The 25,560-nt window shown below is 40.3% G+C and overlaps 1 protein-coding gene across 1 annotated transcript in view; it reads left to right on the top strand.

The window, feature by feature from the left end:
- PARM1 (prostate androgen-regulated mucin-like protein 1) overlaps nucleotides 1-23,014 on the top strand; it is a 135,178-nt gene extending 112,164 nt beyond the window's left edge. Inside the window, exons 3-4 of the mRNA XM_036762703.1 lie at nucleotides 8,154-8,232; nucleotides 18,328-23,014. Of these exons, the coding sequence (XP_036618598.1) occupies nucleotides 8,154-8,232; nucleotides 18,328-18,412 (164 nt within the window). The 3' untranslated portion in view covers nucleotides 18,413-23,014. The remainder of the gene's footprint in view (nucleotides 1-8,153; nucleotides 8,233-18,327) is intronic.
- The last annotated feature ends 2,546 nt before the right edge of the window (nucleotides 23,015-25,560 follow it).

Raw genomic sequence — 25,560 nt, 5'->3', positions numbered from 1 at the left:
ATACATTACGCTCTTTCACACCTTCTATTAATTTGAAAGTAGATTCTCCATTCATGCATTCACTTTTCCTTAATCAATCAACAAACATTTATTAAGTGCCTACTGTTTGCCAAGCACTATGCTAAATGCTAAGGATATAAAAAGAAGTAAAATATCATCCCTGCCTTCAAGGAGATTACAATCTAGGGGGGAGGCAACATGCAAACAAATATATCCAAATATGTAGATATGGATATATAATAGGAAATAATTAACATTAATTATTAAGAGGGCTATTAAGGCACTGGAATTAAGAAGGATTGGGGAAGACTTTCTGTAGAAGGTAAGCTTTAGTTAGGACCTAAAGAAAGACAGGGAAGTCAGTAAGCCAAGTAGAAGGTGGAGAACATTCCAGGCATGGGGGACAGCCAGAGAAAATGCCCAGAGCCAAGAGATGGAATGTCTCATTGTGGCACAGCCAGGAGGCCAGGGTGAACAGGATTAAAGAGTATGTGTTGGGAAGTAATGTGTAAGAATACTGGAAAGGTAGGAGGGGGCTGGGTTATGAAGGGCCCTGAATGCCAAACAGAGCTTTCTTATTTGCTGCTGGCATAGGGAGCCACTGGAGTTTATTGAGTGGAAGGTGGGGTGAGGGACGTGACTGGACTGGAGCTTTAGGAAAAATCACTTTAGCGGATGAATAGAGGATGTTCTGGAGTGGGGAAACTTGAGGCAGGCAGACCCACCAGGAAACTAATGCAATGGTCCCAGTGTGAGGTGGTGAGGGTCTGCACCAGGGTGGGGGAAGTGTCAGAAGAAAGAAGGGGTATATTTGAGAGATGTTGCAAAGATGAAATTTGCAGGCCTTAGACATGGGAGGTCTTGGATGTACGGGGTGAGAGATAGTGAGGAATCCAGGATAACTCCTGGGTTGTAGGGCTGGGGGACTAGGAGAATGGTGTTGCCTTCTCCAGTAATAGGGAAGGTTGAAGCTGGGGAGGGTTTAGGAAGAAAGATGATCAGTTCCGTTTTGGATATATTGAGTTTAAGATGTCTACTGGACGTCCAGTTTAAGACATCTGAAAGGCAGTTACATATGTCAGATTAGAGATCAGCAGAGAGACTGGGGCAGGAAAGGTCAATGTGAGAATCATCGATGGGAGCTGATGAGATCACCAAGTGAAGTAGTGATGAGGGAGAAGAGAAGAGGGCCCAGGACAGCTTTCTAAGGGACACCTGTGCTTATAGGGTGTGATCTGAAGGAGAATGCGGCAAAGGAGACAGAGAAGAAGAGGTCAGATAGACATATTGAATTCCAATTCCTGACGTAAATTCAGTCCTAATTTCTTCTTTAATTTTTTTTGTTTCTTTTTTGAACCATTCTGGACATTCTTGGTTATATTCCATGATCTCTGGTTAGTTCACAGGATTTTGTCTTTCACTAGGCAATATTGGTTTGCTTTCCTTGATATGAAATTTCTTCAATGTGATTTATTTTCTTTCTGAGGTTTAACTCATTCTTCTTTCTGTTTTTAAGCTACCCTCCATTGCTTTAACTGTTTACATAGTAAATTTTCATTCATTTTTTTTCTCTTCATCATTTTGGTATTCTCTTGTGGTCTTTGCCACTCACACTTTGGTCCCTACTCCTTGCACAGGGACACAGACACCCCTGGCTAGGCTGCTGAGTGGACTTAGCCTCCTCCCTTTGGACAATGCAGAAATTACTTGAGTTTTCCAGTCTCCTTTCCAATCAGGCCTTGTGTGCTGTTACCCCATAACCTACAATCCTGAACGCAGCATCCTTTTAGCACTACTTATATCTTGATTCTCTTTTCACTTATATGGAAAGACAGAATCAGTGATTGTTGCTTTTTGGGGGAGTCAAGAGGGTGAGGACATTCATTGCTATGAATGATCCCTCCAGCCGACCCCCCAGTCACAATCCTGTGAGTTTGCTTGGACACATGGAGGTGGGAACATGGGAGCTGGGGGATGTGCTCTGGATGAGAGCTCTAAGCACTAAGTCCTCCAGAGTTAACTCAAGAGGTTTTTACCTCATTAGGGTGTTTTCTATCCTTACCTTGTAGGTCCATGTGTGATGACTATGTATCTGACCCTTAATTCCTTTCTTTTAAGGTTTCAGGGTTGAACAGCTCAATAGAAAATCGTGATTTTGCCATCTTGCTGGTCAAGACAAAAAATTATCCCAAAGAAAGCCAAAACTATGAATATCCCTGAAGCAAACAGATGGAGGGAACCAACTGAGAGAAATTTGGAAAGGAGGACAAAGAGTTTATGTAATTTCTCTTTAAACTCCCCATAAAAAGGATAATTAAGCAGGAAGAGGAGCATAGGGGTTAATTTTCAAAACCATATTATTAAGTAGCAATCACTGAACCTCTACATCCTCTCTGTCCCCTCCTTCCCTCCCCTCCAGGTTACAGGCATTCTTTCCTGAGCTTGTGAAAATTTCAAGGCACTTGAAAAGAACCATCAGGAACCATTAAGAAACTAGAAAACTGCACTGAGTCATTTCAGTGGGTAAACGAACTCTCAATTGCTCTGAACTCAATCCATTTTGGAGACCTGTCCCCTTCCCCCCAAAGCAGAAAGCAGCCATTCAAAACAGGGCCAGAGGTTTAAAATGAGTGACATCTGGGGCTAAAGAAATCATGATCATCTTTGGGCTGAGTCGGCCAGAACATTTCTGATCTTTTCATTTTATAATTATACTTGACCGGAAGTCAGGGAGAATTGCTCCTGTCTGTTTGTGAACCCCTAGAAACAAAATGTTTGAGTTTAAAAATAAATGTTAAAGGCCTCCTTCTACATTCCTGCCTAATTTTAGGCACTCTTTAGTTTTCTCCTGCAGCTAGGAGAGAATGCTGGGCTGTGGAGTCAGGAAGACATGAGTTCAAATCCAGTCTCAGACACTTACTAGTTGTATGATTTTGAGCAGGTCAGTTAACCCTGTTTGCTTCAGTTTCTTTTTTTGTTTTAATAGTAATGATTATCATTTTTATGCATTAACATCTAAATCCAACTTGAAGCGACCTCCAGCAAGGCGTCGAATCATGGAGTATACGAAGATAGTTATCGTACTCAGAGACACTGGCTGCAGTACTATGGGAAAGGAATTCCTGCTTTTCATACTTCTCTTGATTCTTGTGTTTGAAAGTCAAATTTTCTATTCAGCTCTGGTCTTTTCACTGAGAAAGCTTGAAAGTCCTCTATTTTATTGAAAATCCATATTTTGCCTTGGAGCATGATACTCAGTTTTGCTGGGTGGGTGATTCTTGGTTTTAATCCTAGCTCCATTGACCTCCAGAATATCGTATTCCAAGTCCTTCGATTTCTTAATGTAGAAGCTGCTGGATCTTGGGTTATTCTGATTATGTTTCCACAATACTCAAATTGTTTCTTTCTGGCTGCTTGTAGTATTTTCTCCTTGATCTGGGAGCTCTGGAATTTGGTGACAATATTCCTAGGAGATTTCTTTTTGGGATCTATTTGAGGAAGCGATCTGTGGATTCTTTCCATTTCTATTTTTCCCTGTGGCTCTAGAATATCAGGGCAGTTCTCCTTGATAATTTCTTGAAAGATGATATCTAGGCTCTTTTTTTGATCATGGCTTTCAGGTAGTCCAATAATTTTTAAATTATCTCTCCTGGATCTATTTTCCAGGTCAGTGGTTTTTCCAATGAGATATTTCACATTGTCTTCCATTTTTTCATTCCTTTGGTTCCGTTTGATAATATCTTGATTTCTCATAAAGTCACTAGCTTCCACTTGCTCCAATCTAATTTTTAAAGTAGTATTTTCTTCAGTGGTCTTTTGGACCTCCTTTTCCATTTGGCTAATTCTGCCTTTCAGGGCATTCTTCTCCTCATTGGCCTTTTGGAGCTCTTTTGCCATTTGAGTTAGTCTATTTTTTAAGGTGTTGTTTTCTTCAGTATATTTTTCAGTATTTTTGGGGGTCTCTTTTAGCAAGTCATTGACTTGTTTTTCATGGTTTTCTCTCATCCTTCTCATTTCTCTTCCCAAGTTTTCCTCTACTTCTCTAACTTGCTTTTCCAAATCCTTTTTGAGGTCTTCCATGGCCTGAGACCAGTTCATGTTTTTCCTGGAGGCTTTTGTTGTAGGCTCTTTGACTTTGTTGATTTCTTCTGGCTGTATGTTTTGGTCTTCTTTGTCACCAAAGAAAGATTCCAGAGTCTGAGAATGAATCTGGATGCATTTTCACTGCCTGGCCATGTTCCCAGCCAACTTACTTGACCCTTGAGTTTTTCAGCAGGGTATGACTGCTTGTAGAGTACGGAGTTCTATGTTCCAAGCTTGGGGGGATGCGCCAGCTCTGCCACACCAGCACTCCTCCTTCCCCAAGAACCCCCAACCCGGACTGGACTTAGATCTTCAGCAGGCTCTTCACTCCTGCTCTGATCCACCACTTAATTCCTCCCACCAGGTGGGCCTGGGGCCAGAAACAATTGCAGCTGTAGTTCTGTAGCTGCCCCACCTCTGCTGCCCCCAGGGCGGTGACCAAACTGCAAACTCCCTGTCCCCAGAAGCTTTTCCCACTAACCTTCTCTGTTATCTTTGGTGTTTGTGGGTTGAGAAGTCTGGTAACTGCCACAGCTCACTGATTCAGGGTGCTAGGGCACGCTCTGCCCGGCTCCTGGTCTGGTTGGTCTGTGCCGCCCACGCTGGGCTCTGCTTCGCTCCACTCCACTCCCAGCTCCATGCAGGATAGACCTTATCCAGAGACCATCCAGGCTGTCCTGGGCTGGAGCCCTGCTTCCCTCTGCTATTTTGTGGGTTCTGCAGTTCTAGAAATCATTCAGAGCCATTTTTATAGGTTTTTGGAGGGACTTGGCAGGGAGCTCACGCTAGTCCCTGCTTTCCAGCTGCCATCTTGGCTCCGCCCCTTTGCCTCAGTTTCTTCATCTGTAAAAGGAGCTGGAGAAGGAAATGGCAAAGCACTCTAGTATCTCTGCCAAGAAAATCCCAAATGGGGCCATGGAGAATTGGACATGACTGAAAACAACTCAACAGCAACAGGAACCAGGCAGTGTGCTAAATACTGCAGATACAAAGAAGGCAAAAGATAGCCCCTGTCCTCTAATGGGTGAGAGGGCAGACAAATGAATATGTATGAATAAGCTATATTCAGGATAAGTAAGGAATAATCAACATAGGGAAGGTGCTAGAATTAGGGGGGATTGGGAAAGACTTCCTACAGAAAGAAGGATTTTAGTTGGAACTTGAAAGAAGCCACACTGCCTCTTTCTTTCTTAGAAATTTTCAATGGCTCCCCATCACCTATAAGATCAAATACAAATACCTCAGCCTCTGTGTAGTCTTAAAGACTCTACAATCTGGACCCAACTTGACCTTTGCAGACTTACCTCAAGATATTGTCCTGTCTACACCCTATACTGTAGCCAAACTGGACTACTCATTCTTCCCCAACTCACCATATACTCTCTCTCACCTTCATCATCATTATAGCTAATATTAATACAGTGCTTTAAGGTTTACAAAGTGTTTCTGTATATATTATCTCATTTAATGCTCACAGCAACTCTGTGGGGTAGGTGTTATTACCATCCTCATATGGCTGCAATTATCATCCTCAGCTGAGGCTGACAAAGGTCAAATCACTTTCCCAGGGTCACACAGTTAGTAAGCATCTGAGGTTAGTTTTGAATTCAGGTCTTCCTGACTTCAAATCTCATGCTCTATCCACTGAGCCACCTACTTCTGATAGGTGAGATTTTGCCTTTATTTGCCAGGGCTGGGGCCTCCGTGCCATTTCCTAGCCTTTTCATAATCTCCCCCCAGCTCTCTGCCTTTCCAACATCTCTCAATATGGTACTCCAAATGTCTTGACCCTTGATGTCTTGCTTACTTGTATTTATATTTCTAAAATTTAGCACAGTATCAGACACATAGCAAGTACTTAATAAATGTTTTATCTACCTATCTATTCTTTGAAGGAGATCCCGTTCATCTAGATGTGAGAGTGCTGTTTTGTTTACATTTTTAAAAGAAATAGTTATATTATTTTAGTCATATATAACATATAACTAATCAAACAATTGGCATTCATTAAACCCCTACTACACACCAATCACTTCATTAGGAAATACACCATCTCCTTCCCTGGAGTTCCTTTGTATGTAAGTCATCGGAAAAACCAAGGTCTATGCATGAAGATAATGAGGCATCCTGAGATTTTTTAAATTCAAAATAAGTTTTAATATATTATGTTATGAAACTAAAGAAAACAGTGTTTACTCATTTTGACAAAATACTTTACATAGTGAGAGACCCATGTTATATATCCTAAGAAAATGCAGCTTTGAAAAACTGTTGAAATGGCAATGTTTTTCTAGATAGTCTCTCTTTTTTTAATTTTTATTTATTTTTATTTTTAATTTATGGGATAAAACAAGTATTTCCATGCCATAGTATAACAAAAAAATTATTTCACATGAAACTGTAAATCTATTATGTATAACTTGCTATTCATTTAAATATAGAATAAAATTATCATGTAAATTTCTTTTTTTTTATTCTTCCCTTCCCCACCCCTGCCCCAGGAATGACTCATATTCTTATAGATTTGACAAAGTTCTTTACATATTTGAGATATGAGACCTATATCTGAGAAACTGTGTATAAAAATGTTTTCCCAGTTTTCTGCTTTCCTTCTGATTTTCCCCACATTTTTTATGTATACAAACAGCTTTTAATTTAATGTAATCATTGTTTATTCATAAACTGTTCACCTAACCATGAGTCTTGTTTATTCATAAACTGTTCGCCTAACCATAAGTCTGATAAGTAATATATTCCATGTTCTACTAATTTTCTTGTAATATCTTACTTTATATCTAGGTCATGTATCCATTTTGACCTTTTTTTGGTCAATGGTGTAAGATATTGGTCTATGTCCAGTTTCTACCATACTGGTACTCAGAGATTTTAAATGACAAGTCCAAAATAACATGGACAATGCCAGCTAGAAACATGAGCTGAACTCCCAAAGCCTATTCTTGGATCCCAGGGCCAGCCTGTATATACAGCTTGATTTCATCACTAGTACTTAATTAATGACCAGGAAAGAACAATCATCATCAGTTAGTCAACAAGTATGCATTAAATGCCAACCTATTTTGTGCCAGCAGCTGTCCTAAGTGCTCAGGATACAAAGAAAGGCCAAATAAATAAATTAAAAAAAATAGTCCCTGCCCTCAAGGAGCTCACTTCACAGTTGAGTGGGAGAGACAACATACAGACTACTATGTGACACTTAAAAAGTTCAAGAGACATAGTTTCTGAGTAATATAATCACTCTATTAATGAGGCTAGAATTTTATCAATAAAAAAGGTCAGTGGCACTCTTGAATGCTGAAAACCATCATGGCAGAGAGCTTGTGGTTTATATACCCTTCAAAAAGTGGGTGTTCCAGAGGATGGCGATAAACTCCGATTGGTTAACAATTAATGAGAAAATGAATATTACAATAAGGGGCTGGACCTATTCTAATGAACTTTGATTATGTCATTTTCTTCTAAATTGCCCAGCTTTGGACAATCTATTCAAAGAATTTATCCCCACCCAAACCTGAGTAAAGAAGGTTGGGTCGGCTCTGACTAGGATTGAGGAGAAAGTTAATTCAATCTTCAAAGAAAAAGGGAGGAATTCTGGATCTCCCCCAATCATTGGTTACCAGTAATCATTTATCTCAATCATGTACAAACAAGATATAGACAAGACAAGTTGGAGATCATCAAGAGAGGGAAGGCACTGGAATTTAGAGGGACTGGTCAGGTAAGTTTTGAGTTGGGACCTAAAGGAAGCCAAGAGCTGGAGATGAGGAGACAGAGCATTCCAGACATGGTGGACAGCCAATGAATCATAGCAGATGGTCTACATGCTGCCTCTTATCCAATTTGTAGAAGAGCCTGATTAGTGGAAACAAACTCCCACACCTCACTATGCTCCTGTACTTCATGCATCAGATAGCATGAGAGACATGACCTGGTGGGCTTCAGCCTTCTCCAGAGAAAATAATGGGGTTAAGCACGGAACAGAGTCATGTATTTTCCCAAATCAATTAACTCCTTGTCTTTTTCTCCCCTTCCATCCTTTTCCTTCTTTGCAGGAAGCGTCGTAGCCATTACCGTGACAGTGATTGCAGTGGTATTGCTGGTGTTTGGGGTAGCCGCCTATCTGAAAATCAGGTAACATTTGCTTTATTTTCCCTCATGAACTGAACCATGTTTCCTAGCTCTGAACTGCTGGTCAGCAATAAACAACCAAAACTAATTTGTTAAGTGCCTATTACGTGCCAGGAATGATGGGATACAAAGAATTTTTTTTTTCAAAATTAAGTCCCTGCCCTTAAAGAGCTTAAATTCCAACATGTGAACAGCTATATACAAACAAAATATAGCCAGAATAAATTAGAGATCCTCTTAAAGGAAAGGCACTAATATTTGCTAAGTTTCTTTGAAGTGTCTTGATTTCTCAGGTCCCTGAGATGTCAGCAGGAATTGACCATTGGCAGGGTGCTAAAATAGAAGCAAAATTAGCATTTCATCTTACACCATCCAGGCATAGAATAAGAGAATAATATATGGCAAAATAGAAAAATACTACGGCAAAAAGAATAATATTATGGCAAAGGGAAGAAAGATTGCTTCTTTCTGTCTTACTGGAGATCAAGGAAATGTCTCTAGATTGGGTTCCATCTTGGGACAGGAGTCCTATTACTGCCAGCACTGCCAGACATTAGATCCCCCTCAGTGTGAGCCCCATGGACATTCATTCTAGTGGCCAGGCCACTATATCACCATTCTACAGGGGCTCCTAACCATTTTTGTGTTGGGGACCCCCTTGGCAGTTGGATAAAGCCTTTGGACCCTTCTCAGAATCATGTTTTTAAATGGATAAAATAAAATTAATAGGATTGCAAAAGAAACCAATTGTTTTGAAACGCAGAGACCAAAATATTGGTGGGAAAAAAGTTCACAAAAAACAGGGGTCTTGTCCAGAAGGAAAGCGATTAACTCCTTTGATGTATGCAGAGGGCCAAGCATGGTGGTACACATTTGTGATCCCTGCTATGAATGAAGCTAAGGCTGGTGGATAGCTTGAGTTTAGGAGTTCTGGAGGTGCAATGGAGCTCACAGTAATTGGGTATGTGCACCAAGTCTGACATTAAAGCAGAGTGCCTATGGACTGGTGAGGGTCCACTATTCTTCCAGCCTGGGCAACATAGGGGAGACCTAGAATCAAAAATAAAAATAAAAAGTGCCCAGAAACTGTCTTCATAATCTTTTTCCTCCTGCAATTCTAATAAAATCTGCTTTTCCTCAACTATTTCCCATTCAGGTAAATAATATTAATAAATAAATAATGTTATATTCAATTGTATTGTTTTGCTGTTTATTAATATCATAATAGTATTGTTGGTGATATTTTTCACGGAAACCATGTTGTATTTCAGTTACTACAGGGGTCAAACAGGATTCTAGCAAGTGCTCCAGCAGCCAAACTAGCATTTATAACAGCTTCTGTAAGAAATGGCCTTCCAAGTTTCAAATATCTCACTTAGAAAAAACTTTTAGCACCTAGCTCATTTGTTAGCTGAGAATTTCCTGAACTTAAATAGCAAAGCACTGGATCTGGGGTCTATATCATGCCTCGGATACTTTTGAGCTATATGACATTGGGCAAGTCATTGAAAGTCAATGGGTCTTAGCTTCTAATTCTGCAAAAACTAACTGTCCTCAAAGGTCCTTTCTGAATCTATGATCATTGCAGATGTCCTCAAGGGACTTTCCAAGCCTGGAGAGTCTACAGCAAGATTGAGACCATAACCTCCTCCACCAATCACACACACACACACACACACACACACACACACACACAGCCCCACCCCACCAAGGGTGTATTTCAGGACTTCTTAAATTGGTATCTATGACCTTTTTCATATTTATATAACTGTGTTTCCATATAACTGGTTTCCTGTGTTATCATATTTACTTTATTTAATGCATTTGAAGACATGATTCTGAAAATGGGTCCATAGGCCTCACCAGATCGCAAAAAGGCATCCATAGCACAAAAAAAAATGTTAAGAGCTCCTAGGGTAGAATCTCTGGTATTGTTCTACTCCAGAGGAAACCCTACTAACTACTCTAGCCAAGGATAAAGATAAATACAAACTATCTCAAATCAATGACTAGGAGGGGTAGAGGGTGAGAAACCACAATAACAATTATTATCCTCTTCTATGTTGATTTATCACCACTCCCACCCCCCAGCTAGAAAAGGCTGGAAAATAAAATCTTCAAGTTTCATTAACAGAACACTTAAACTTGTTTTAGCTGTTTCTGATGTCTGATTAAATTTTTATAAAATTTCCAAGAGAACGGAATAGTTTTTCTGAGCCAACTTTATCAACGGTGGAAAAGGTCAATGAAATATCAAACTGAAATGAGTCGTGGTTGTCTCCCTCGCACAATCCCTCCCTACTCCGATGATGCCAGTTCTCCTGGGGATGGAAATGGAGTATCATTATCGATCTCCAACCAAGAAAAGTAAAGTGACCAGATCTCTCATACAGAAATCCCCAAAGGAAAAACCCTTTCTGCTGCTCCAGAAACAATTTAGGCAAGAGAAGCGGTAGGTTAATGGCCCTCACAGATCTTAAACCCACAATATAATCCCTTCAATCTTTGTTCTCCAGCCTCTTGGACTTCCCCCTGTTCCTCCCCTCCCCCTCACCAATTGAGAAAAAGTTACTCATCCATATAGGCTCTTATGAAATGCTTCAGAAATTATTAGTAATTCAAAGGTATTTTCCCTAAGGTTAGATCTTGCCTCAACTGGAAATTCATTCCGTTTTTACCTTTTCCCAAATTTGCAAAAAGTACAGCATACTAGTCTGTTTTCTGAGACTTGTTGGTTTATGACAAATGAGATCCCGTACCAAAAATCAATGAAGGTGACTTTTTTCCATAACCAAATGAAAATATCACTGGCCTAGTGGGGGGGGGGGAAGGAAACCTGTTAAATTCTACTAATGCTTGCTAGCACTCTCTCAGTCATCTCTTCTACTCTCTGAGCCTCAGTTTTACCATCTGTAAAAATGGGCTGTAAAAATAGTCACATCATTATGCCATAAGAGTTACAAGGATCAAATGAAATGGTGTGCATAGAAGGCTCTATAAATGTTAGTGAATTTTCTTTAAGTTTATACACGTGATTTCACTGATGTGAGTAACTCGCGGTGTAGAAATTTTCTACTTTAATGCATTTAGTCCATAACCTAGAGATTTAGAAAACTACTTGGAATAAGTGGCCACCCAGAGGTGATAGAGCTAGTATGTATGAGAGGCAGAGATTAAAACCAGGACCAGTTCTCTATCCACTATGCCATATTACCTCTCCAGCAAGGTTGAATAGCAAATAAACACTGGACTCAGAGTCAAAGGATCTGGTTTCAAATTCTGACTCTGCTATTTTCTATCTGTGTGACATAGGATAAATATCTTGACCTCCTCACCAGACCCTGACTTCCTCAAAGGAAAAAGTTGGATGCTAAGACTTCTGAGGTCCCTTCCATTCTAAATATCTTATCATCTTTTAACATACTTCAACCTTGACTCAGTTTGAAAAAAACACTTAAGACTGTAGATCTTGAAAATACCATTTAAAATGTGTGGATATGAAAAATAAATCACTACTGTCAGAGAAACAATTCATAGATGATAGGCTTTAGAATTAGAGACAAATAAGAGACCATTGAATTCAACCCCTTCATTTTACAGATTTTACCCCATAACTTCCTACTCTAAAGCTAACCACCCTTTGCCCTGTGCCCTCTGGAATGCCAGTTCCATTGGTAATAAACTTCCTTTCATCTTAAACCATTCCCTTTCTCATTCTCTTTCCTTTTTGCATTCACTGAGACCTCATGATGATATGATATCCCTGACCACCCTTTCCACCTTTGGTTGAAGTTTCATTCATGCTCCCAACTCGTTGGTCATGGTGGAGAAGTTGGAATATTCCTTGACCCCCACTGCCATTTCTAGACTTCTCTTCTTGCCAACATCACTCAGTAACCTCTCCTCCTCTTTTGAGGTTCATTCAATCCTTATCTATCAGCTAATCAAGATTCTGGTAGCTGCTATCTACCAACCTCCAAGATACTCTGCTTCCTTCCTTCCTTAATGAGTTCAGTGCCTGGTTCCTAGTCCTTTCTCTCCTCCCCAACTCCCAGATGCATGTTAAGGGACTTCAACATATATATTGACACTCCTTCAAATAACCTAACCTCCCAGTTCTTCAATGTAACTCATTTCTCATGACCTCCTCGTTCTCTACCCCACCTCAGCCACACACAAAGATGGTCATACCCTGGATCTTGCCATCACCCACAAGCACTCCACTTCCATGTTCATGAACTCTCAATTCCTTTATCTGATCATAATCTATCATCGTTTCACCTTTCCTTCTGCCCTGCAATGTCTAACAGTCTTCAACCTCAACTTTATTTCCAGTCCTTCCACCCCTCTGCTCTTTCCCAGAAGATCGAACTTGCACAGGCTATGCTCTTCTTGGTGAACTAGTTCATTTATGGATGCTTCCCTACTCTAGAGTCACTTGCTTCCTTACTCTGTTGTTTTTCACACCCTGCCAATCTCCAACCTTGGATTACTCCTACCATCCATTGCCTTCAAGCCTATTCTTATGCAACTGAATAGAGCTGGAGAAAATAACAAAATGTACCAATTTTTGTTACATGATCTTAACCGCACCCTTGCCGTGGCAAGGCAATCCTTTTATACCTCTCTGAGACACTATCCTATTCAGCGCAATGACTTTACTAAATCTTTTCATCCCTCCTCCAACCTCACCTTGCTCCCCCTTCCCACACCCTATCAGCTGAGAAATTTACTTCATATTTCACTGAAAAAAATTGAGGCCATTTTCTAAGAGTTCTCTTTTCTCTCCTCCTCCTCCTCATTTTGTATCACTCAGATGCCTTTTGCTACTATCTCTTCCTTCACCCTTGCCCTAAATGAAAAGTCCTCACCAAGGCTAACTAACCCTCTACCTGCTCAAGCCGTCCCAGTCCATCCTATCTCCTCCAATATATTGCCCCTTCCATTGTCCATGCTCTCATTAATCCTCAGTAGTCTATGGACTACTTCCCTATTACCTGCAAAAACACCTGTCTCCCCTACTCTCAAAAAATCCTCTTCACTTGATAAATTCATCCCCGTTAGCTTTTCCCCATATCTTTCCTCCCTTCCATAACTAAATTCTTTGAGAAAGCCATCTATAATTGGGGCTCCCACTCCCTTTCCTCTTCCTCTCTTCTTAATTCTCTACACTCTGGCTTCTGACTTCATCCTTCCACTGAAACAGGTCTCTCTAAAGTAACCAGTGACTTCTTAATTGCCCAATCAAATGGATTTTTCTCAGTCTTCATCCTTTTTGATCTCCCCATAGCCTTTAACACTGTTGATCACCATCTTTCCCTTCATAGGAGGATACAACCCTCTTTCTACATTTTCATGGCACTGTTCTCGCCTGGTTCTCCTCCTACTTGTCTGACCACTCTTTCTCAGTTTCCTTTGCTTGATCTTCATCCATATCATGTGCACTAACCATAGGTGTCCTATGGGACTCTATCCTGGGCCTTCTTCTGTTACTCCTCTGCACCATTTCACTTGGTGATCTTATTAGCTCCTGTGAATTCAGTTATCATCCCCAAACAGATGATTCTCAATCCTAACATTTATCCTGACTTCTGCTCTTGCATCCCCCAACCACCTATTGGACACATCAAATTAGATGTCCCACAGACATCTTAAACTCAATATATGCCAAAGTAAACTCATTATCTTTCCCCCAAAACTCTCCCCTTTTCTATTACTGTTGAGGGTACCACCATCCTCCCAGTTCCCAAAGGCTTGCAACCTAGGGGTCATCTTTGACTCCTCATTCGCTGATCGATTGCCAAGGCATGTCAATTTCACCTTTGCAGCATCTCTGGAATATGGCCCCTCCTCCCTTCTGACACTGCCACTACCCTGTCACAAATCCATATCATGTCTCTTAGACTATTGCAACAACCTGCTGACTGGCCTTCCTCTGGGGTGTGACAGAGCCATCTCGAGCCAGCTAGCAAGAGTTGATTGTTAAACTTTTGGAGTGTGCATTTACACCTTGGAAATTACCAAATATTACAAATCAGGGCTTGATTTATTGTTTTGTTGATTGTCTAGACTTAAAGCGATAGAGAAATTGTTGGTTTTCCTGCTTTCAGTCTGTTCCTACTCCAATCAAATCTCCACTCAATGATCAAACTGATCTATCTAAAGCAGGTCTAACCATATCACCCCTTCCCTCCTATTTCAATAAAGTCCAGTAGATCCCTATCACCTTTAAGATCAAATAGAAAATCCTCTGTTTGGCATTCAAAGCCATTCCTAACCCAGGCCCTCCTTCCTTTTGAGTCTTCTTACACCTTATTCTCCAACACATACTCTTCAATCCAGTGACACTGCCTCCTTGATTGAACATAATACTACATCTCCTAACCAGCCATTTTCACTGGCTGTCCCCCATGCCTGGAATTCTCTCCTCCTTTCTCTCCATCTTCTTACTTCCCTGACTTCCTTCAGGTCCAAGATAAGATCTCACCTCCCTTTCTTCCTTCCCCTTGATATTAGTGCCTTCCCTCAGCCATCATACTGATACTCTTCTGTTTACCCTATATCTTGCTTGTATGCTGTTTGCATAATATAGTTGTTTGCATGCTGTATCCCCCATCAACTTGTGAGCTCCTTAGGACAGCCACTGTCACTTTCCTTTGGATCCCCCAGGACAGGCACAAGTGATCCCGTTCCTTCTCATCTTCTCTAGCATCTTCTCATCTATGTGCCTGGCACATAGTAGTACATGCTTGATAAATGCTTGTTGACTTGTCTTGGATTGAAATTTCTTCCCAAATACCAGCTTCCTCTTGAGACACTTGCGCAATCATTAGGCATCTCTTGTCATATTCCCATGTCCTACATCCTGTCCTCCACTTTTATCAGTGTTTGTTTCTAAATTAGGGAACAATTTCAAGCTGAAATCTGAGCTGCATTTGGTTGAAGCACATGGAAAAGAACAGTTCTGATTCTTACCTACTACTGGGTCCCATAAGGCACCTCAGTATTTGAAAAATGCAGCTCAGTGGTAGCAAGAATTCCAGGGTGGACAGAGGAGGAAGAAGAGGGAGAGAGAGAGAGAAGGAAAGGGGAAGAACAGGAAGAGGAGGAAGAGAAGGAAGAGGAAGAAGATGAGGAGGAGAAGGAAGAGGGAGAGAATGATGGGGAAAGAAGAGGAGGAAGAGGAGAAAGGTGAGAGGAGGAGCAGAGAGAGGAGGAAGAGGATGAAGAGAGGAGGAGGAGGAGATAAATGGCATAATAAGAGTTAATATTCCTGGCTTGGGAAGGTTGCTCTATTTGATTCAGGTTGTAAATATCTCATAATTTGGGGGAGTTTCCATTGTCCTGTTTCTTAGTGCCAAGGAAGCAACCTCCACCTTAGATGGTCACAGTCATTGTCTCTAAATGTAGACCTATTTTCAGTTTAAGGAGAAAGCTGCCTCCCTCCTTGTAGAGAGTGCCTTAATTAACACTGATTGAAGGCTAAGGCTTGGCCACTCTCTTTTAAGTAAGCCACCAAGAGTTCTGTCAAGGACTTCATCTTCGTGGGCACAAAAGCACCTTTGCTATCAGCAATGATGTGGATGCTACCATAACTGGCTGTAATCATAGCCCAAACATTTACAACATATGCCTATTCTAACTTTTTTATCTTGTTATACATTTGACAGTCACAAATATGAACGTTCCCTTATGTAAAATGGACAGAAAAAAAGGACACTGAATATCTATTGTGTATAGCTTGATTTGTTTAATGTAAAGGCAGTTCTGTGGTGCAGTGGATAAAGTGCTGGACCTGGAGTCAGGAAGGCCTGAGTCCAAACCCAGCCTCAGATATTTATTAGCTGTATGATCCTCGACAGGTCACTTAACCTGTCTGCCTCAGTTTTCTCATCTGCCAAGTGGAGATAATAAGAGCTCCTATACCCCAGGGTTGTGGTGAACAACAAGGGAGACAATACTGCAAACCACCCTGTAAACCTTAAAGCTCTATGTCAGTGCTAGCTATTATTAAATATTAACTTTAACTCAGTTCCAACACTATCCTGCTTTTCTGTGTCTCATTCTGAATTTCTCTTTCGCTTCTGTGTATTTTTTTAATGTTGTAATGCTCTTATAAAGGAAGGGATATTATTACCACTAAGTCTCTGATTACCCCTGCAAATATCTCCCCAACAAAGAAAAATTAAACCCCTCCCCTGTAAGAAATAAATATAATCAAGCAAACAAAATCAATACATTGGTCTTCCCTGAAAATATTTTTTTCCATACCTCTCATCTATCACTTACCAACAGGTGGGAAGCTTGATTAAATTAGGGGTCTTCTGGATTCTGGTCATTGTTTTGACCAGAGTGCTTAAGTCTTTCTCCAGTTGTTTTTCTTTGCAATGTTGTAATCATTATATAAATCATTGTCATGGTTCTGTACACTTCACTCTGCATCAGCTCATAACAGCCCTCCTAGGTCTTTCTGAACCTGTCCCTTTCATCCTTTCTTACACCGTTACAGTACAACTCATACTACCTGTAGCTTTCCAAAATAACTTTTCCTTCCAGTCTAACACTAAATTGTATGTGTTGTCTCCCTCGTTAGAATAGAAGCTCCATGTGGACAAGACATGTCTTAATTTTTGTACTCGCATGTCCAGCACTGAGCACAATAAGAAATACTTTAATTACTTTAATGCTTAAGAAATACTTTCATTCATTCATCCATTCATGTCCTATCATTTCTCAGTCTGAGTTTCATCACCTTTTAAAATGTTTAACCAACAGGTTTTTTGTTTTTGGTTTTGTTGTTGTTGTTGCTGTTTTGTAGTGTAGATTGAGATCTGATACTCATAAAATTCTCTACCTTTTATTCCTCAAAATGAGTTTTCTTATTATTTCTTCTAAATCAATAAAGTAACCCTTTGGAAGCTTCATTAATATGACACAGGATAAGTAATCAATTTAGATGGTATTGTCATTTTTATTATGTTGGCATGGCCCAACCATGAGCAAGTAATATATCTCCAAGTATTTGATGGTCTTTATTTCTTTAGTGATTTTTTTCTATCTCTTCTTACTGATTTTTTTGTAAGATACAGAAAGATTTTTTTTAAATTTGGGGTGCTGTATTTTACATACTGTCATTTTGTTCAAAATAAATTATTTCAGTTAATTTTTAGTTAGCCCATTCGGGCACTCTAAGTAAACCTTCATACCATCTGCAAAAAGGAATTATTTCTTTCCTCTTTTGTTATTGTTGTTCAGTCACGTTCAACACTTTGTGACTTCATTTGGGGTTTTCTTGGCAAAGATACTGGAGTTGTTTGCCATTTCCTTCTGTAGGTCATTTTACAGATGAGTTAATGGAGGCAAATAGGGTTAAGTGACTTGCCCAGGGTCACACAGATAGTAAGTGTCTGAGGCCAGATTTGAACTCAGAAAGATGAGTCTTTCTGTCTCCAGGCCTGGCATTCTATCCACTGTGCCACCTACCTACCTGTTTCCTCTTTGGCTATGTAATTTTTGGCAAATTCTCTGAATTTCCTTTACTTGTCTTATTGCTATAACTAATATAGTGAAAATGGCCATCCTTGCTTTACCTTTTTGTCATATGTGAAAGGGGCCCATTAATCCAACTATTTAGTTTTGCTATCGATGGTACCTTTAGTGTCCCTGCTATTCCCTTTCAAATAGGGCTATCTGATCTGAGAACAGCCAGTGATAGAACTGGAGGTAAGAAGTGTGGAAGACATCAGGGAAGGAATGTGAAAAGAATTGGCTAAGAGGCTTACACTTTCTCAGCTTTCAGATTCAGAAGTATCATAAGAGGCATGGGCAATGGATAACAGGTAGGCAATCTCATCTGCCATAGAGCCTCTAAAATATTAAAAGGCTAAGGAAGGAGGTGATGGGTAGATTCTCTAAATAGGATTTACCAAAAATAATACCCAGAATAATGTAGGATGGATTTCTTGAGGGTAGAATAGGGACAGTGATGTCACTGAGAGCTTGATTATAATTTCACCACAGCAGAGAATAGACACTGATGAGATGAGAATTTGGGCCACCTCCAAGTAACCAAACCCTCTCATTTCCCTTTTCTTCCAGGCATTCTTCCTACGGAAGGCTGCTGGATGACCATGACTATGGATCCTGGGGCAACTATAACAACCCACTTTATGATGACTCCTAACAGAGGAACACGGAATGGGACAGGACATACATGTTCTTTAATTTAAAAGTGCTTATCCAGTAGCATTAATGCTAATTACCTGATATGCATTCAATGACAATCCTGTGGCCTGCTTTGTTGGTTTTATTGTTAGGTTGGGTTTTTTTTTTAATTTTTATTTTTCTTCTCTTCTGGTTTCTGCTTCCTTTCTCTTTAAGGAAAAAAAAGAGCTATCATTTTTAGGTGAATCCAAACTGAATCTCGACTAAATGAGACAACATGGAAGCTCAGACCACCCTGGCTGCTTTGGAGAAGGGATGTACTTTTGGGGGAGTAAGGATGACTTTTATGTGGGAAATCATATTAAATCTCCATAAAAGAAAGCCTGAGAAAATGATCACTAGAGGGGTTTTCATCTGCAGATGCCCATGTTTCACCGATTCCTTTTTAATCTCTGTTTATCTGGTCCTGGATCCCAGCTGCAGCTCTGCAGAAATGGTTGCAGGCTCTTTCTTCTCCTAATTAAGGAATGATCAAAATAGAAAGCGCATGAAAGGAGGGAGCCTGCCAAGGGGCAGAATTAACAAGTGAGTTTCAGATCCTGACGTGTTCCTTGGTACTCTGCTTCACAAGGTGTCCCAGATTAAGGATGCCCAAGGCATCCAACTTCCATTGGAAGAGCCCATGCATTTGCAAGCTTTTTGATGGGCCCAACGAGGGTCTTTAAGGTGAACTTAGTTTGAGGCAGGAGACGGAGACAAGTGAGGGTGCCTGCCCACCTGGAGTTGTAGGAATATTTGGATGTTGGGGCAGGGAAGCAGAAAAGGCAGTATCAGAGAGACCTCTGGGTATGCTGTGGGCTACGCTTTATCTGAAGGATTCCATAGAACCTTCTCCATGGGCCCGTGAGGTAGCTGGCCATGGCCTTACTATCTTTCAGTAAACCGAGGTCAGCTGCGGATGCATTCTGAAGGCATTTCTTCAGTTTCTCAGCAACACATCCCTCTTGACAGGGACTTTACAGTGTGATCAACTAATTTCTTGGCCCCTAGCTCCTGCATTTGCTAACTCTCCTCTTATCCACTGTATGGACAAGCCAGGGCATGTATTTATTTCCTGCATAAAGAAACTTGATTAAATACCAGCACCCTTTTAAGGAAATGGAATCATTTGTGAAAACTACTCTTTCCTATTATTGCTGAAAAAATGAGAAGATAAAATGGAAAAAAAAAGGCCGCTCACTTGGACAAAATGAGGCCCACATAAATAAATAATATTTTTTAACAACAGCTTTAATCACCATACTGATTTTTACAATAACCATATACTGGTGGGATACAAATATACTTTGTACCTGTTTTCAAACATGTCATCACCCCCTCTCCTGTGATGGGCACAATCTAAGTTACATAGAAAATGTGAAACCTGGTCAGGTATTATTTGAGTTGATCAACAAGCATTTATTAAAGTATTTACTTTGTACCTGTTTTCAAACATGTCATCACCTCCTCTCCTGTGAGGAGCACAATCTAAATTACATAGAGAATGTGTAATCTGATCATGTATTATTTCAGTCAGTCAACAAGCATTTATTATTTACTTTGTGCCTGGCACTGTGCTAAGCTCTGGAGATGCAAAAAAAGGCAAAAAAAAAAAAAACCCGGTCCCTGCCCTCAAGGAGCTTATTGATAGATAATAACATGTTTCATGTACAGGAACTCTATGCTCTTCTCCCTGTCTCTGGCCTCCAACAAATGATGTACTATGCCCCTAAATGATAACAACGGGCAGCCGCCCAGTCTACATCTTTTGTCCCACCACCGGACAGAAGTGGAATTGCTCAGGTGCCAAAATAGAGCGTTCAGCCACCATAACCCTTCACTACAAGGATTCGGTAGGGATAAAGAGGACAGGAGCCACTTATTAGAGGGTAGAGGTTATTTTTTAAAGACAACAGGAAACAAAGACCCTCTGATTAACATATTTCTTTGTCCTCCATCTACCTAACAATTTGAAAAAATACAAATCTTTTTCCCCCATTTTATCTTCTCATCTTTCCAGGAATAATAGAAAGCATAGTCTTCACATTACTTGTCAGCCATGAAGCTTCTTGCATGTGCCTAGTAGGGTCTTTATAGATAAACGTAGAATGGGATAAGTGGCTGTTCTGACCAAAGTCCCTCCTGGTGACGTCTCTACTCCCACCTCTTCCTCTCCTGCCTCCCCTACCCAACCAGACTCACTGTTCTAAATTTAACATGTATATTCCTTGAAGACAGAACCTGTTTCATGCTTGTCTTTTGCCTGGCACATAGTAGGTACTTAATAAATTGGTAGTTAGCTGATTTATTCATTGACTCCCAGGGGTCTTGACCATTTAAGGAGCAAGAAAGGAATACCAGAACCCCACTCTGGGAAGCAAAAGACCATGTTACAACAAGGAAATTCACTTAAGATGCCCATGCAGCATTTTAGCCAAGAGGTGTTAACTCCTCTGGATGCTGGGTTCTGTCCCTGAAGTTTTAAGTAGCTACCAGAGAGTTAAGACTCTGCCTAAGGAATCAATCAACAAACATTTATTAAGCAATTACTATAAGCTGAGCCCTGAGGACACCTATAAAAAGTGAAAAGTATCTGGCCTGAAGGAGTTTCCATTCTAATGAGATAGACAATATACACACAGATAAATCCAGAGATGGAAGGCAGCCTTAACATATATAGCTTTAGCAGATAATAGAACAAGAAAAAAAACTCCTACAGGAATTAGTACTTAAATTACATCTTAAAGAAAGCCAAGGATTTAAGTGAAGGAGTTCACCAGCCTCACTTTCTCTTCCAGAGCCATCTGGGTCCAGCAGAGAGATATAAATCAGAACGACTGGAGATGACTCCCACTAGATTTGGCAGTTCATTGTATATGAGGGAGGACACTGAGATTGAGAACCTAGGTGACCAGAGAGTCTTTTATGCTGGGTCCCAATTGTATTCCATATTAGTCAATCCATTGGTCAATGATCATTTATTAAGCACCTGCTATGTGCTAGACATTGTGCTAAGCACTGGGAGACAAAGAAAGGTAAAAATCAATCCTTGTTTTCAAAAAGCTCACAGACTAATGGGTGAAAAAACTTGCAACCAAGATAAATTGGTGACAATCAGGAGAGGGAAGGCACTAGCCTTGAGGAGCATTGGGAAAGACTTCTTGCAGAAGGTGGCATTTTAGCTGAGACTTGAAGTAACCCCAGGAAGTTGGCTGCTCAGACTGAGACATCCTGAACCCAAATGAGGATGGTCCATCGAAGGGACTGGAAGCCAGAGACATAGACCTCAGACTGAAGGTGCACTTCTCAGAAAAATCCTCATAATAATTCTCCCTGTTGTCATTATGGGAAAGACTTGATTTCATCATGAAGAATTTCATCACTATTGGTGTGTTTTAAGTCATCTCACCAAAGAAATGAAGCCAGTCCATCTGTAACATGCCGATCATTGATAGGACTGGCTTAGGGAGACAGACTTTTGACTTCTCTTCAACATGAACATCACCAGTGCCAGTGGGTGACAAATAGTACCAACCATGAAGGGAATCATTTGCATGAGATGTCATACTGTTTAATAAATAGGCAGATAGGCTGGCCTGCCTAGATCATTGAGACATAGGAGAAAGGGGTGCTATTTTTGATGCGTTCTATGTGATCCTGCTTAAATTGCCCATCCTGTATGTATTTTTGCTTATTCCTCTGTAAAATGGAGGTGATGCTCATCTCCAATCTTCCCTCCCCACCCGCCTCCCAGATAAATTGTGAGAATAAATGAAGCCACAACTGCAATGTGTTTCTACCCTCTGGAGAAAATGACTGTAGATACCAAGAATTACATAGGCATGTAAGTGATTTCAGTTTCTCTTGTTCCTACTTCCAAATGCAAAAGCATAGCTGTATCCTGGTGTCATTTAAGAGTCATCACGGTTGTGTCCCACTGTCATACAGTAGATTTCTAGGATACCACTGCTGGGTATCCCAGGAACCTTGGGTATCCTGGAACCTTGAATTACAATCTCTAGTTTCAAATGGAAATGTGGCCTCATGGAACATGATCAACATGAGTGGTCAGGTAATATGGCAGGGTCCAGAGATACCAGGATAGTATAGTAAGGAGGCCTAAGTCCCAAAGACAGCTGAGATATAGACTTGAACATCCCATCTTCTGCCTAGTCTTTGTTGGGATTTCTTTGGATTCCATGTCACTTGTTTGTCTATCATTCTTGCACAGATGCATGACTCAATCCTTTTCCTCTCAGAAGAGAGAGCCGATCATAGCTGGACCAGATGATAATTTGTACAATAATTCACCTTCTTTGCCTTCAATCTTCTTTGTCAAATGAATGTATCACTCACACCTTGCTTTTAAAAGTATTGGTTGTAATGGATGATGGAGAAAACCAAATGAATTAAAAAAAACTGGTTTGTTTTTCCTTAGGGGTGGGAAAAACTGTCCTTGAAAGCTGGGAACACAAGCGGGCAAGTTGATTGGCTATTTCATGTCATTGTAACCACATTTGTCGTAAGACATCCCACATACCAATTATTATCATACCCATTAAAGTTGTTTTAAATGCTTGTCTGATTGGTGTGATTCCTCTGTCTTAACTTTATATTTCACATCAGACTTAGAATCTTGGGTGCAGATCATTCGAGCTCATTAGCCCACAACAGAGAGTTTGAACTGGCTATGTTGCTGTTTGAACCCAGATTTGGAGTCAGGACACATAGGTCCTATTGTAGCAATGCCATTTATTTTCTCTGTTACCTGAGGTTAGTCTCTTTGTCTCTCAAGGTCTCATTTGTAAAATAGAGAAGTTGGTCTAGTCTACATAATCTCTAAGGTCCTTCCATTTCAAAAGAGATGACTCTCTGATCCATGCATTAATTCAGATTGTTGTTCAAATAGAATTTTAGGTACAGGAGCAAGGCATAAGAGAAAGAGAAACTCACTGAGAGTTAGTAGCTCTGCATTCCCTGCAGATGAAGACTATGGCTTGGTGAAAAGCCTAGCACAATTAAATTCGAAGTTGACCCTCAGGGGTCATTCCAGACCAATCTCAGTGTGTCGATGGAAACAGGGTCAGTGAGTAAGCAGAGTCCAGAGATCCAGCAAAAAGGTTTTTATTCAGCTAGCTGGGGAGATACTGTGGGAATAGAATCAATGTATTCTTTTTATACACCACTTTTAGACATCATTCTGCAGCATTAGCAAGAATGGTTTACACCAATCACAGTAAAGGTCAATTTTGAGATCAGCTGGATATCAGGAAGGGATGGGTACAGCTTTTCTCATGTGAATGTTTCCAGAGCAAGGTAACCCATCCCTAGATGAGTGCATTTTTCAACTTATGGTATGTAGAATAACAAGTGTTATCTCCACAGCTGCTGTCTATAATTCTGTATTTTTCCACAACTACAGACCATAAGATATTTTTAAAGGAACATAGTTTTACTACTTTGTAATACTATGCTATATGTCCGAAGGTGTTCTGAGACTCAAAGGAGATCATGGATGGAACGCATTTAGCAAACCATAAAGTATTATATAAATGCCATAAATTAAATAAGTTGTTGTTTTAATTATTATTATTAGCCTGTAGTAACCAGGTCTCCAGTCTGGCAGTGGGTGGCTTCATCCACTAGGTGTCTGCTGTGCTAAGGCAGTGTTTGTTATTGTTCAGTCATTTCAGTCATGTCTGACTCTCTGTGACCCCATTTGGGGTTTTCTTGGCAAAAAATACTGGTGGTTTGCCATTTCCTTCTCCAGCTCATTTTACAGATAAGGAAACTGAGGCAAACAGGATAAAGTAACTTGCCCAAGGTCACACAGCTAGTGTCTGAGGCCAGATTTGAACTCAGTTCTTCCTGACTCCAGGCAGAGCAACATGAAATAATGAAGTAGAAATAGGAAATATTGGAAGTAGAAGGGCAGAAGACTGTCCCTATCCCTAGCAGCTAAGATGTAGCGCTTCCAATTCCACGAAGGAAGCTTCTTTATTATTTTGAAAGGATAAGTGCTTCTAATATATCTTGGCTGCCAGCAGGCTTAGCTTTGTAGAGGTCTGTGGAGTTATGGACGATATTTATCCAGCCAACAACCACCTTCCCTTCCAGTTTCTACAGGGAAATTTTTTCATACTTTGAAAAGGGCTAATTGGGTGTCAACTCATCTTTATACTTCATCTTAACACATTAGCACCTTGTCTTTCACTTTGCTCCTTATTTTCTGGTATGACATTAACTAGGCTGGAGGAAAAAAATCACCCCACACACACAAACACAAAAACTGTACAAAGAGAAATGTGAATTAAAACAGCTCTGAGGTTTCGCTTCATCTCCAGTAAATTCCCCCAACTCGGAAATCATCAATATTGAAGGGCTTACAGGGATATAGGCACACTAATACACTATTGGTAGAGTTATGAATCAATCTAATCATTTGGGAAAGCAATTGGGAATTATGCTGTAGTGGAAGCAATAGCCTAACCTAACAAATTAGATGAGTTTCTCCTTAAAAGGTTACTGAGATGATCCCAGAGACTTGGTTGGCTCAGGGGACCAAAGGCTCAGGCTGTTAACACCACTCCTGGTAGCTTGGGTAAAAAGTAGACAAAAGGAGTCCCAGGAGCCCTCTCCAGCACTTGGCTAAAGAAAACAATTGATAACTCAGTCAAGCAATTGCCACTCAGCCAAATCAACTCCAGATATTCTCAATGTCTATCCTTGCCAAATAATCCTTCCCTTGCTATGGCTAAATAATCCCCTTATGTAATATAAAATTATCTATACCAATGCTTCATTTCATTCCGGTATTGAACCTAAACTATTCGGGGACTGGCCCAGAACATGTGCTTTTTTAATAAAGTATATAAAATGTCCATTTTCCTTGACCCCATTTTAAGGCATATACCTCAAAGAAGGCAAAGACAGAATGGAAGGTCACATATACACCACAATATCCATAATAGCAAGGAACTGGAAATGATGTAGGTACCTACTGGTTGAAGAATGACTAAGCATGACTAAGCAAAAAAAAATACCACACAACTTTAATGGAATATTATTGCTCTGTACATAACCACAATATAAACAATTCACAGAAGCATGGGAAAACTTATAATAACT

Source organism: Trichosurus vulpecula, chromosome 6, assembly GCF_011100635.1.
Source record: "Trichosurus vulpecula isolate mTriVul1 chromosome 6, mTriVul1.pri, whole genome shotgun sequence".
Taxonomy (NCBI): domain Eukaryota; kingdom Metazoa; phylum Chordata; class Mammalia; order Diprotodontia; family Phalangeridae; genus Trichosurus; species Trichosurus vulpecula.
Note: the sequence above shows the minus strand (reverse complement) of the source record. Positions and strands in the feature narration are given on the sequence as shown.